Source organism: Balaenoptera musculus, chromosome 2, assembly GCF_009873245.2.
Source record: "Balaenoptera musculus isolate JJ_BM4_2016_0621 chromosome 2, mBalMus1.pri.v3, whole genome shotgun sequence".
Lineage (NCBI taxonomy): Eukaryota > Metazoa > Chordata > Mammalia > Artiodactyla > Balaenopteridae > Balaenoptera > Balaenoptera musculus.
In genome coordinates this window covers 43,842,933-43,856,229 of record NC_045786.1, presented here as the reverse complement: position 1 = coordinate 43,856,229, position 13,297 = coordinate 43,842,933, and the positions used below count along the sequence as shown (strand labels likewise).

The following is a 13,297-nucleotide window of genomic DNA, read 5'->3' as shown; positions in this document are numbered from 1 at the left end:
GTGGCTAGTTTAGTTTGCAACTTTAAGAATCGCACATGTGTTTTTTTCTTGAGACACTCATCATGGCTCAGAGTGCAGCAGATGAGATTTATGCATACTTCTCATTTTACCACATCTAACAGTAAAATGTTCTGTTCTCAAGGGTCAAGATTTAATCATTTCATGGCTCTATCAAAGACACTATAAAATGAAACTGGCTCTTTTTTTTTTTTTCTGTCGTGCATGGTCATGAAGAATACAATTACTATGAGTATAGTTTGTCTTGATTCATGCTAAGGCACCATCAGTTTTCATCACAATTGCTTTTGCACCATCAGTGAAAAAGACAAATAACATCTTAATGTTATTATGGAATTAGTTTTGGCTTTGCAGATTCCCTGGAAGGGTCTCAGGGACCCCAGGAGTCCCCAGACCACACTTTTAGAACTTCTGCTTTAGCTTATGGTTGATTCTAGAAGCAACCCAACATGCTTCCGATAAACTCCCTTTTCCTGAAATCAGTCCCAGTTGGTTTCTGTTGCCTGTCAGCAGTGTTCCATGTTAAAATGTCATTGTTTATGGTTGGTTGATTCAAAATGTTTAAGGAACTCTAATTTAGGGCAATTTATAAGTAAGTTCTTTGTTGTGATGACTTGCACAGCAAATAATCAGGAAGAAGGAAAGATTCTAAAGTTTCACTTTACTAAAATAATCTAACATTTATGTACATTCTTGGTGTTAAGTCAATTTTAAACAACCAAGCAAGTCTACTCCAGTCCATGAATTGCGGCAAAAGAAGGATAAGGGCACTAATGTTTTCTCCCTTCTTATGCATGCTTCCAGTGACCTTCCTGAGCTAAGTATTATTATCCTCACTTTAGACATTAAAGACTTGAATTCTGTGGTTAAGTCTTTGGCCAAGGCCACTCAGCGGTCAAACCGCTCATCCTGGCTAGAGGCTCCAAGGCCCAGGCCTTCTTTACTCTACCACGCAGGAATTTTTGATAAGGACAAAAATATAAGCCTGTGATGTCTGAGGTTTATGCCTTAGAGGGCAGTGCTGCAAAATCATGGACGTCGCCAGTGGTTCTTTAAGAAATTTCTTTTCTAAATTCTATCATGATGATATGATAAAATGCTGGCTCTCTACCAACACATTTTTGACATACCATAAAGTGGTATTTTAGAGTTGGAAGAGACCTAAAGCATGTGATCTGTCCAAATTTCTCACCACTGTGGCATGCTGGACTATTCAACGTGCATTTCAAATAGTACCTCCCGGGCAATGACTTCTGATAACCTGATTATTGTTCATCCCACTAAATCAAAATGTGTCACATTATACGTGGCAGGCAGCTTTTTAGATGCCTCAATAATCCCTGCTTCCTGATATTCACACCCTTGTACACTTCCCTTCCCTTGTGATAAGATCTGTAACTTGCTTCTAACCAACAGAATATAGCAAAGGTGTTGGGATGTCACTTCTGTGGTCAGGTTTCCTAAGACAGTGACTTCTGTCTTGCTAACAGCATCTTTCTATTGTCTTCTAGACTTGCACATTTTGATGAGGCAAGCTGCCATGATGGTAAGGAACGGTGGGCAGTCTCTGGCCAACAGCCAGTGGGGAACTGAGGCTTTCAGTTCAATAGCCCATGAACAGCTGAATCTGGCCAACAACCAGTGATTGAAGTTGGAAGCAGATCCTTCCCCAGTTGAGCCATCAGATGAGACCCCAGCCCCAGCTGACACCTTGATTGCACCTTTGCGAGAGACCCTGAAGCAGAGGACCCTGCTAAGCTATGCTCAGATTCCTAGACCACAGAAACTCATAATATATGTGTGTGTTTTAAGCTGTGAAGTTTGGGGATAATTTGTTAGGAAGCAATAGCTAACTACTACACTGTACTATATTTTATTTATCTGTTGCTTTTTTTAGTAGGACCAGGAGTGAGCTGTTTAAGGTCACTGAGTACTTGTTATGTGTGTTTACCTGTTTACCTGTTACTGGAGAGCTTCCTGCCAGGATCCATCCTCATGCTGAAAGGTGGAACCTGAGGCCTGCAGTATAGTTCCTAGTGATACAGGAAAGCCCTCTGTGCCCTGCATCAGTTCCCGACTTTGGGTCTCACACTAGAACATCCATTAACTGTCCTTCTCCACTTAAGTATCATTTAGCTTACAAACCAGAGGCAGCAAGCCAATTACTCCCTGGCGTCTGAAACTTCAACCTGGGAGGAAGACTATTCCACAGCAAAGGTATGAATGCAGAAATGCACATCCTAATCCAGTTCATAAGCAGAGGTGCACAATGTCTGAAAAATGGAAGCCATGAGATAAGAAACTCTTTCAGAGAAAAAGAAGTTAACTGGGGAGATGTTGAACTATGTGCACTGCATAGGGCATCGGGCAGCCCATTTCACTCTGGAGGCTTCAGTTTCCGCATCTGTAGAATGGAGGCTTGCCCCGGGTGCCATGGTCTTTGATTCTTAGTCTGACACAACCTGGGTTGCTATGAGCTGGCTCTCTGGGTCTTGAATCAACTATTAAAGGAGGGTAACAGAAATACCTGTCTCCTAAGGGGGATGCAGGATTAAATGAAATAGAGAAAATGTGAAATGTGCAGCACAGCGCCTGGCTATTGTTACTTCTCCAAGGGGGTGCCAGGTCCCGGGGGAACTGGGGCCGCCCGGAGCGCAGCGCAGCCCGCACCGGGCCTGGTGGCCTGCCCCGCCCACGTGGGGCTGCGGCCCGTCGAATGACTCCGTGCAACGTGTTGGTGGCGGCGGCCGTGGCGGCGGCGGGCGGCTCGGACTCTTCCGGGCGCCGCAGCTTCCTGCCAAGCACCGCGCAGCCGCCTGGCTCCGCCGCGGGAGTAGCCGGTGCAGGCCTCGGCGCCGGTGCGGGACCCAGGGCTCCGCCGCGCTCGCCCAGCCCGACCCCGGGCCGCCGGACCGCACCATGCGCGCCGCGCCGCCTCCCGCGCGGCTTCTGCCGCTGCTGCTGCTGCTCGCGCTCCTGGCCGCGCCCGCCGCCCGCGCCAGCAGAGCCGAGTCCGCCGCCTCGCCGCAGTCCGGATCCGAGCGCCAGCCGCGGCCGCCGCCCGGCCCGGGGCCCGGGAACGCCACCGGGATGGGCTCCGGGGAGGCGGCGGGCGGCGGCGGCAGCTCCAACAGCAGCGGTGACGCCCTGGTGACCCGCATCTCCAGCCTGCTCCGCGACCTGCCCACCCTGAAGGCGGCCGTGATCGTGGCGTGCGCCTTCTCCGCCTTCCTCATAGCCTGCCTGCTGCTGCGCGTCTTCAGGTGGGTCCGCCGCCCCTTTGCAGCCCCCGCGGGCCAACTTGCACCGCCAACCTGCTGTCACTGCGCGCCCGCCGCACCTGCGCGCACCGATGCTCCGGCCCCGGCGCCTGGGTGCGCTCCTGCTAGCCTGGGACTCCCGACCCTGCCCCACAGGGTAGCACTCGGCTGGTTTCCCCTGCTATACACTTCAGGAATTTTCTCCCCTTCGAACGATATCTCTATCTATAGCTATAGCTATAGCTATGATATGTATCTCTATATATCAATAAATATATAATAAATATTGAATTCCTTTTAACTCTCCACTAATGCTTACAACTAACGATAGCGCTCCGAATTCTGACAGCCTTACACGGAATTTATTTTTATACCTATTTCACAGATGAGGAAAAATTTTCCGGAGAGGCAAGGTGGCTTGTCCAAGTAAGCTCAGTGGTGGAAGTAGGATTTGAACCTTACCCACCTTGCTGCCCCTCCCTCTGTTCCCTCTGAGGGCTTCTCAGGCACCACCTGCTTTTTTTCTTTTCATCGGTTCTGCTACCAAAAGAAGCAGTGTCTAGCCTGTGGGGATACCTACTGGAGGCGCGCATTGCACCAGGGATTGGAGCTGGGCTTTAGGATGTTTGGCCATCCTTGGTGGCCTCAGTGACTTTCTGCCTACCACCCTGCCTGAATGAACTGCGCAATGAAGATTTGCAGGGGCATGAGGGATCTTGGAGAGGCTTTTTGTAGGTTGCTCAAGTTCAGGGAGAAAGTGGGAAATTAGAAAGGATGGCCGCGGTCTCTGGAGTAGGGAGATGGAGGGATGCAAGGAGGGATGCATTTCCCCCTAATGCCTGGGAAATTCTGGTTTTGCAGGAAATGAACCAAGTGTGTCCTGTTACTCAGGCGGGCCTCTGGGAAATCTGGGCATGTGTGTGTCAGTTACTCACAGCCTGTTCCTTCCCCTTCCAAGTGTATACAGTGTGCTTGGGTGTTTGATCAGCTGTTGGAGGTTTGGGGCCAGGGGCTTGTGGGCATTTTCAGAGCAGGAGCAGAAACCAGATCTGGAAAGGCAGGGTTGGGAGCTCTCCCTTGAGGTTTGCTGTTGGTTGCTGTGTGACTTTGAGTCAAGGTGCTTCTTTGTGGGGCCATAGGATTAAATGGCAGTGGTCCTGAGAAAATGGAGAAGGGGGAACTGTGGACCCACATCCCCTCGCCCCATCCCCTGCCCTGGCTCCGGCTACATTGCTTTTCACTGTGCTGATCCCCTGATGTGCAGTGGACATTGAATTGCCCCTCTCTGTACCCCATCCTTCCCGCTGCCCTTCATCCTCTGCTTGCAAACTTCAGTGGCTCCCTGTAGCCACTGCCTGGATGTGGCATTCAGACCCTTACAAACCAGCCCCAGTGCACCTTGTGGCCACCAGCCAGCCCTTCTGAACCTCCTGTCACTTCTCTCCTGACTCTCCCTGCTGCTGGCTTGTGCTCTTCCGCTCCTGGGCCAGTTCCCACTGCACACTTGCCATGACTGCACGCAGCCACCAGGGCCCAGCTCCCGTGCTCCGTCCTCTGGGTAGTGAACCTGGACATCCGAGCCAGGCGGTTGCTTCCTCTTCTGGCCTCCCCCAGCCCTAGCCTTGTGCGTCCTCCATACGGCCCTTCTCACGCCAGGCTGGTGGCTCCCACACTCAGCAGACAGTCCTGGAGGGTGGGCATGTCCAGTCCCCCTGCCCAAGGATGGCCTGGCCTTCAGCAGACGCGCCGTAGTCCTTTACCGCCTTCCTGATTGTTCAGTTGCATTGAACGTTGGTGCCTAGAGCAGCTCTGAGCCTGGAGGTTTGAAACATTTTGCTCAAAATAGGCTGCTCAGCCCACAAGGCGGTGTACTTCTTAAGACGGTATTTGAACTATTTTGCCAGTCTGCTCCTTATTACCCAGGAGTGGGGGAGAAAAGCAAGCAGCATGTGGCCAGATGTGAGGGCACGTGTTTGAGCAGGAGAGCCGGTACTCAGGGCTGGAAGGGATGGGTCCTTGCTGGCCTGTGAGCTGGGTGTTGGAGGAAGGTTCCGACTTCACAGGAGAGGCTGCTTATGGATGTGCCTTCTCTTTCCAGGAAGGCCTTCTTGTTGGGGCGAGTTTCCAGGGGGACAGCTGACACCCCAGTTCTGATGTGGACAGGAACTTACAGCATTTTACAGCTGGGAAGGGCCTTGATGATACACAGGTCCCATGTGCTCCTTTGCAGAGGAGAAAGTTGCATCCCAGGGAGGGGAGTAAGTCATCCAGTAGACTCGAGAACACTACAAGTCTGTGGTCTGTACTGTGACCTTTCCACGGGCCTCTGTACGCTTGCTCCATCGGGCTTCCCGAAGGCCTGCTGCCCTGACTGGGCGTCTTCCTTACCTGCTTCCCCTCCTAGCTCCTTAGCATGCGGTCACCACATCCTGGCTATTCTGCCTCTCACGTCTCCCTGAGACTGTCTCATCTGGGTCATACCCCTTCCCCCACCGGAGCTTCCCCACCTGCCAGCCCTTCTGCCTGACTCACCTCCCTCCCTCGTGTCCGGAGTCACAGCAGTATCCTTCAGGCTGGTGTTCCTGCAGCCAGCCGTGTCCCCACTCCCATCCATCCTCCCTCGTCTGGCCTCACCCTTCTTCTGCCCACTCATCCCCCCGTGCGCAGGCTTCTCAGTGTGGTGGCGAGCTGGCTCTGTCTAACCAGGGCCCCGCCTCCCTCTCAAGCCCCCATCTCAGCTTTGCCCACTGCTCCCGCCCTGCTGGACCTTCAGGCGTTCTCCAGCGGCATCTGGTGGCCTTAGCCCCGCATGTCCCTCTGACCCTCTGCTTGGGGTCCCCTCCACCACCAAGACTACGTGGCCAGCTCATTGCTGTTTGCCTGCCTGTGTGTCACCTCCTCCGAGAAGCCTCCCAGCCAGGCCCCCTTCCAGAGCACATGTGAGTTTGGGATTTTCTACTTGGAGTCAAGAGTGTCGCTGAGCTTACCAGGCGGAGGGCTCCGAAGAGCAGGACTGGCCCTTAATCGTTTGTGCCTCTCTAACGCCTGTTGTGGCTCCAAGCACAAGCGGGCATCTGATAAAGGTAATTTTAGCAAATGAATGAACCCCTAAGTATTTTGCTTTGCTGATGCTTCTCAAGATGTCCTCTGTGACGAGCTGCATGGCTGATGCTGGGAACCTGTGAGATCGGGACTTATTTGGACAGTGGCCGTCATTTCCGTAACGATGGATACAGAGAAGGGAGGGAGGTAAAGGAGGAAGAGTGTAGTAAGTATTATTGCTTATACATAACCCGTGTGTCTGTTTTCCCTGAAGGAGTCGCTTTGCCAGACAGCAGAAAGAATGTGGATCCAAGGAAACTGTTACAATTAGAAGCAAAGAATGTGTATCGTGGTAAACAATTAGAAGCAGATAATGTGTATGGTGGTAAGAAAGATACATACCTTTAACCAAGCAGTTCCATTTCTAAGGTACACACATTTTTTACTGCAATACCTATTCTTTGCTTCTAATTTTATTACTTAGAAGAGGAAGCAAAGATGCATGGCCAATGAAGTCCAGAGCAGTTCTGTCTAATAGTGAAAAGGTTTAAGTAACCTAGGTATCTAACAATTGAGCATTGGTTAAATAAATTATGGTAGTCCTTACAATGAAATGCTGTGCAGCTGTGAAAGATGATGTTGTTAATATAATACTCACTATATACTGTTGAGTGAAACAGGTTACAAAACAGCATGTGTAGTATGAGCTCATTAAATAAATAAATAATATATATATATGAATGTGCAAAGAATTTTTTGTATGGGTGTGTACACGTGTGACTGTGCGAGATTCTTCATTATGTATTTATTTATTGTTTATGATATATTTCTACATTGTCTGAATTTCCTTTCAATGGACATTTATTCATTTTCTTTCTCCCTGTCTGTGCACTCAGCTCCTTGCTGCATCCTTAGGTGTGTCTTCCTGAGGACCTGTATAAGAGAGTATGGGGTGGACCCCTAGGAGTGGGATTCCTGGGTCCCAGGGGTACTCTTACACGGTTTCCTTGAGTATGTACCAGTTTACCCTCCCACCTGCAGTATCTGGGGATTCTCAGATCCTCCCATCATATCTGACACTTAGTATTATCTGACTTTCTAATGTTTTTCAATCAGATGGGTATGATTGGGTATCTCGTTGCTTGCTTTTGCAGATCTCCAGTTCTTACTGAGGTTGAGTAGCTGTCTCTTCCCATACTTATTAATCAATGTGATGTCCCATCTGCAGAATCATTTACAGCTTTTTCATGTATTGGAATCATTAAGGAAAACTGTTTAAAGACTGGAGACAAACTTGGAGGGAGGGAAAGGCAGTTTGGAGGCAGAGCGCCCTCGAGCCAGAGTACCTTCGTGTATATGTGTGTGTGTGCGCATGTGCGCGTGTGCGTGTGTGCGTGTGTGTGTGTGTGTGTGTGTGTGTGTGTGCGGTTCTGCCTGGCTCGCAGTAGGGCCAGCCCCCCTAGGTCTGTTGCTTGACATGTTTATGAGAGCTGGAAGGAAATCAATAAAGAAGCTGTGTTTAGGAAGTAGAAAACTCCTCCAATTTTTGGATGTTGGAAAGCGTCTCATGGGGTTGCATGGATTCAGGGATAACGAGCGTTAAGCCAGTGGCCGCTGTTCAGTACCTTTTGCCCCCCATGCTCTCTGAGGTCTGACTTTACCCTTTGAGATCTGAGGGGGAATCTGACTTTACTCTGTGGTGCCTTATGAACAAGGTAGAGACAAGTTAGAAACTGCCACCTGAAACCACGACTTTCGTTTCCTCCTGGGGATCCTTTCCCCATCCTGTCGAGTCTCCCAGCTCTCCTGCCCAGGCCACACTTCTCCCAGATCTCTGTTGGCTGCATGCCCAGCCACTTATTTCAAAAGCTGTGTAAAATCGTCTTATCTGAAAGGAGGGTTGTTTTGGTGCTTCCTGGGGGACGAAGAGGAAGGTAAATTCTAGGTGATCTGACATTGCCCAGCTGTTGCACTTGGATCAGTGGCAAAGGTGCATGCTGTCGTGTCCTGAAGACGCTGGAACCACGGGAGCTTAGTGAATTACTAAGCCAGGTCTTTGAAAAGGAACAAAAACGTTCCTGCTTCTCCTGGATTCCCCAGATCTCCCATTGTCTGTGTATTTACATTTGTCCTAAGAATAAAAGTTATTTAAGAGAAAATATAGAAGCTTAATGCTTTCAGGATTTGGGGAAAGTGTTCTGAAAAGTTTTTAGTTATTGCTCATTAGTATATCAATATTATTTTAATGAATTGGAGCTTTGGGCAGAGCCCTGGTTAGAAAGTTAAGCCCCTTTTTATGACTTTGAGATTGTGGCACTTGTGTAGCACCAGGAGGTCATTTTAAAAAAATTTTATTGAAGTAGAGTTGATTTACAATGTTGTGTTTAATTTCTACTGTACAGCAAAGTGACTCAGTTATACATATATATATTCTTTATCATATTCTTTTCTATTACGACTTATCATAGGATATTGAATATAGCTCCCTGTGCTATACAGTAGGACCTTGTTGTTTATCAGGAGGTCATTTTTGATTGCTTGACCAAGGTCTTGAATTGGGGGAAAAGCTATAGTTGTGAAACATATTTATCTTAATTTAATTTTTACTTTTCAAGTGGGTTTTCTTTTTTCTTTGTTTTCCAGTTTCACTGAGATAAAATTGATACACAGAACTGTATAAGTTTAACGGGGACAACATAACGACTTGACTTACATATATTGTGAAATGCTGACCACAATAAGCATAGTGAGCATCCATCATCTCATAGACGCCGAAAAAAGGAAAAAATCATTTTTTTCCTGGTAATGAGAACTTTTGGGGTCTACTCTCTTAGTAACTTTCCCGTCTATCACACAGCAGTGTTAGCTATAGTCATGATGCCCACTCCATCCCCAGGACTTATTAGTCTTACTGGAAGGTTGTACTTTCATCCAATTCCCATGGATGTTTAATCTTACACACCACAGTAAAGAAAGTGTTAAATAAATCTAACCCAGCAAAAATCCAGATTAAAAAAAAAAAAACAGCTGTGACAAAGTGGGAGAGTGGCATGGACATATATACACTACCAAACGTAAAATAGACAGCTAGTGGGAAGCAGCCGCATAGCACAGGGAGATCAGCTCCTGCTTTGTGACCACCTACAGGGGTGGGATAGGAAGGGTGGGAGGGAGGGAGATGCAAGAGGGAAGAGATATGGGAACATATGTATATGTATAACTGATTCACTTTGTTATAAAGCAGAAACTAACACACCATTGTAAGGCAATTATACTCCAATAAAGATGTTAAAAAAACAAAAAACAACCTGCAAAAAAAAAAAAACAAGGTAGAGAGTATGCCTTTGATTCAGTTTTCCACCAAGTTGAAAAAGAAGTCATAGTGTGTGGGAGGAATAGGGTCCCTCAAGTGGTTCTTTCCTGGGGCGGATTCTGCCTGCTTTGGGGTCATTTAGCAGTTTCTGGGGACGTTTTTGATTGTCATGACTTGGGGAGGGGGATGCTACTGACATCTTGTGGGTAGAGGCCAGAGATGCTGCTGGACATCCTACGGTACCCAGGACAGACCCCCTTAACAAAGAATGATCCAGCCCAAGATGTCAGTAGCGCAGGTGCGGGCCTCCTGGTTGTCTACGTGAGCAGTTTACTGAACCTTTCTGGGCATCTGCTTCCCAGCACTAATTAAAGTACCTGCTGCCCAGGGCTATTGGGATGTTTGGAATGAGACTGGGTCAGCCAAACCCCTGGCTCTCCTTTAAGCAGCCAAGTGTCCTATTGTATTTAAAAAAACGATTCTGAAAACAGATGTAATTTATACCCAACGTTTTGGTCTTGCTTTTGCCTGTAAATGAGGGTTCAGCCATATGGCCAAGATCATCAGGCAAGTGAATCTGTTTCTGAGCCTTGCAAATATGAAATTGGTGACTCTTTAGCCTCCGTGAGCCTCCCTGGACACCTAGGACCCCATGTAGGGTCCCGCACACAACTGAATTCCCCTGGGGAAGGAGGTGCCTCATGACTGCCCTTATTAACAGGCCTGTGAGGACTTAGGACCTGCCACTGATCCCTTCTATCAAGTTGGAAAGGGAGGAAAATCCCTCTTTAATTTAACCCTGAGCCCTCCGGCTTATCTGGCTTTGCCTGTAAACTCTCATGCCCATGTAGTCATCAAGTTTGGGGGCTTTGCCAACACAGGCCCTTCTGGAGACACGGGGCACATCTAGGGGTGGGGCGGGGGTCTGTCTCCAGTGTCAGTGTCTGCATGGCATCCTGTAAGGAGAGTGTCACAGGAGGGAAACCCTCCCAGATTTAAGCAGAGAAGGCTTCATAGGTTGTGTCTGGGATTTTAGTTTTATGGCTGATGTTTTGGTTCTAACTATTCACAAAGGGAAATTCTGGGACCATGAATTTAGAATCATGTTGTCATGGTTTCACTTTAAAAATCTGTATTTTATCTTCCTGGCAATCTGCCAGGAATCCAGACTTGATATTTATTTTCCTGAGGGTGCAGGGAGAAGGCAACGCCCTCTCATTGGCAGGTGTGGAGCAGAAGAGGGGCCATGGCAAAGAGCCTGGGCAGGGCTCTTCAGGCCTGGGAGGGCTTCAGGGCCTTGTAACCTCTTGGGTGTGGGGTTTCTTTGCACTCAGAGTGCCACTGAGCTCCCTCCTTCTACCCATTGTACAGATGAGGAAACTGAGGCCCGGAAATGGGAAGGGTTTGTTAAGGCCACCCAGTGAGTTTGTAGGAAAAGTAGGACTCAAGGCCAGGTGTTCTGATGCTCAGCCTGGCCTTTTCTGGGCCTCCAAGATGTGGTGGGCTGGGTTTTAGCCTGGTCAGTTGGGTCTCCCCAATGCTCAGCCAGGGACCCAGGAGAGAGCATGGCTGAATGGATGGAGCAATCTTACCAGTGTATTTAATGACCCACTGGAAGCCTAGAAGGTGCTGAGAGAACACAGCTGAGGTGAAGGAGTTTCCAATTCAATCTGGGAGATAGGATAATGCCTTTGTATGATTCTACTTGGCAGGTGAAAGGCAATCTAATTCTGTAGGGGAGTCATGTGTCAAAAGCAACACTTGATAAGTTGCCAAAGGACTTATCAAAGCCCCAGGGACTTTGGCGGGGGACATAATGGTCAGGCAAGGCATATGGGGAGGAGTAGGAGGATTAGGACCTGATGGGGTGGGAAAAGAAGAGGTTCTTCCAGGACAGGCTGGCCGAGCAGGTTTTGCGGTGGGCAGGGTTTGTGAGAATGATCACCTCGAAATAATGGTGACAATAATAATAATAGCAACTAATATTTATTAAGCCCTTACTGTATACCAGCCTCTGTGCTAAACATTTTATATGTTTCCTCATTCCTGTGAGGAGTGTGCTGTCGGAATCCCATTTTACAGATGAGTAAATCAAGTTGCAGAGTGATGAAGTGTCTTGCTTAAGGCCATATGGCTGGTGAAGGGCGGGAGTCTGATTTCCGATCCAGTATTCCTCCGCCACTCCTTTTCCTGTTGCAGCCGGATTTTGGAAGACAGGAATCCCAGCCAGAGGATTTTGGGATTAGTAGTGGGTCAGAGGAGCAAATGGAGGATCTGAATACAGGAGTGTAATGATGAAAGGGCTGCTTTAGTAATGCTGACCCCTTTTAGGTGCTTAATATGTATTTGCTGAGTGAATGGATGAATAGTGATGTGGCTGCCTCGGGGATGCAGGATGGCGGGGGAGACCAGTGGAAGGTGCTGGAAGGACCAGTAGCGAGGGCTGGAGATTCGAGTGGGTGAAGAGGAGGATGAAGAGGAAAGTGTCAGGAGGACCGGAAGGGCCTGGAGAGGCGGGCATGGTGAAGGGGATGGTCAGGCAGGGGAGAAGCCTTGGTGAGAAAGAGTGTGACAGAAACACCACGGAAATGCCAGCCACGCAGCTGGACATCTTGGCTTGCGGTGGCGGGGTTGGGAGTTCTGTCAAGAAGTGACTGTCCCTGAAGTGTGGACTGTCCCTGAAGTGGGGGGCAGTGGCAGCAAGGACTGACACCCCTCCGCCTCCCCTACCACGTGGCAGGGACAAGTGGATGCTGAAAGGGTCATTTATGACATGTGTCCCGAAGCACAGTGACCCCAGAATTTCAAGGCCGTGGTTGTGTCCCCGGGTCCACCAAAGAGTCCCTCTCGGTCATCTTGCCACTGCCCTTGAACCAACAGAGCTGCCCCTAGAGGCTTCCTTCCTCACTTTCGGCCTCGCTTGCCTCTCCTGGCACCTCACAGACGGGTGAAGTGGACCCAACCCTTTGCAAACACACTTGGGAGGAACAGGTCTTGGGGCGTTTGCTGTGGCCATATTTCACGTGGCTCCTTAAACAGGTCAAAGCTGGGGCGTGCTTATTTTTTTCTTGGAAGAATGAGAGTTGGATCTGTCCCTCAGGGATTGAGGGAAGAAAAGGGAAACAAGGGTGGGGGGCAGGTGGAGGCGTAACCCTGAGGAGTTATGAAGAGGAACCCTAAGGCTTGTCAACAGTATGTGGTCCTGTGTGAAATGTAAGCCCGGGGCACACTGTGCATTGGGTGCTGGAGGCCGGCGTTGCGATCAGTCAACAGTGGGGTCACTTTGTTAATCCTGAGGGGACAGTGCCCAGGAGAGGAGGGGAACAGCTAGGCTGTATAGGTAATGACTAGTACCTCTTCATTGTGACTGAACTGCTGGTGAACAGATCTAGGACCTCAGGTGACTGTGAGTATCAGGCCATCTCTCTGGGCCCATGATTTTAGCTCAATTATTCAGTGTCACTCATGCGTGGCACCCAGGACCAAATAAACCATGGCCAGGAAGCTAAGTCAGAGGTTGCAGACTGACGACCCACAGATACGTTTTTTTGTTTTGTTTTGATCTGCACAGTGTTTTTGTTTTCGTTTCTTATTAAAGTGCAGTTGATTTACAGTGTTTCACGTGTATAGCAAAGTGATTCAGTTATGCATACATACATACATA

General features: G+C 48.9%; 1 protein-coding gene across 1 annotated transcript in view; it reads left to right on the top strand.

Annotated features, from left to right (window-relative positions):
• Positions 1–1,541: 1,541 nt before the first annotated feature.
• Positions 1,542–13,297, top strand: part of FAM174B (family with sequence similarity 174 member B) — a 32,956-nt gene continuing 21,200 nt past the window's right edge. The window contains exon 1 of the mRNA XM_036845178.1: positions 1,542–3,281. Coding sequence (XP_036701073.1) covers positions 2,938–3,281 — 344 coding nt within the window. The 5' untranslated portion in view covers positions 1,542–2,937. The remainder of the gene's footprint in view (positions 3,282–13,297) is intronic.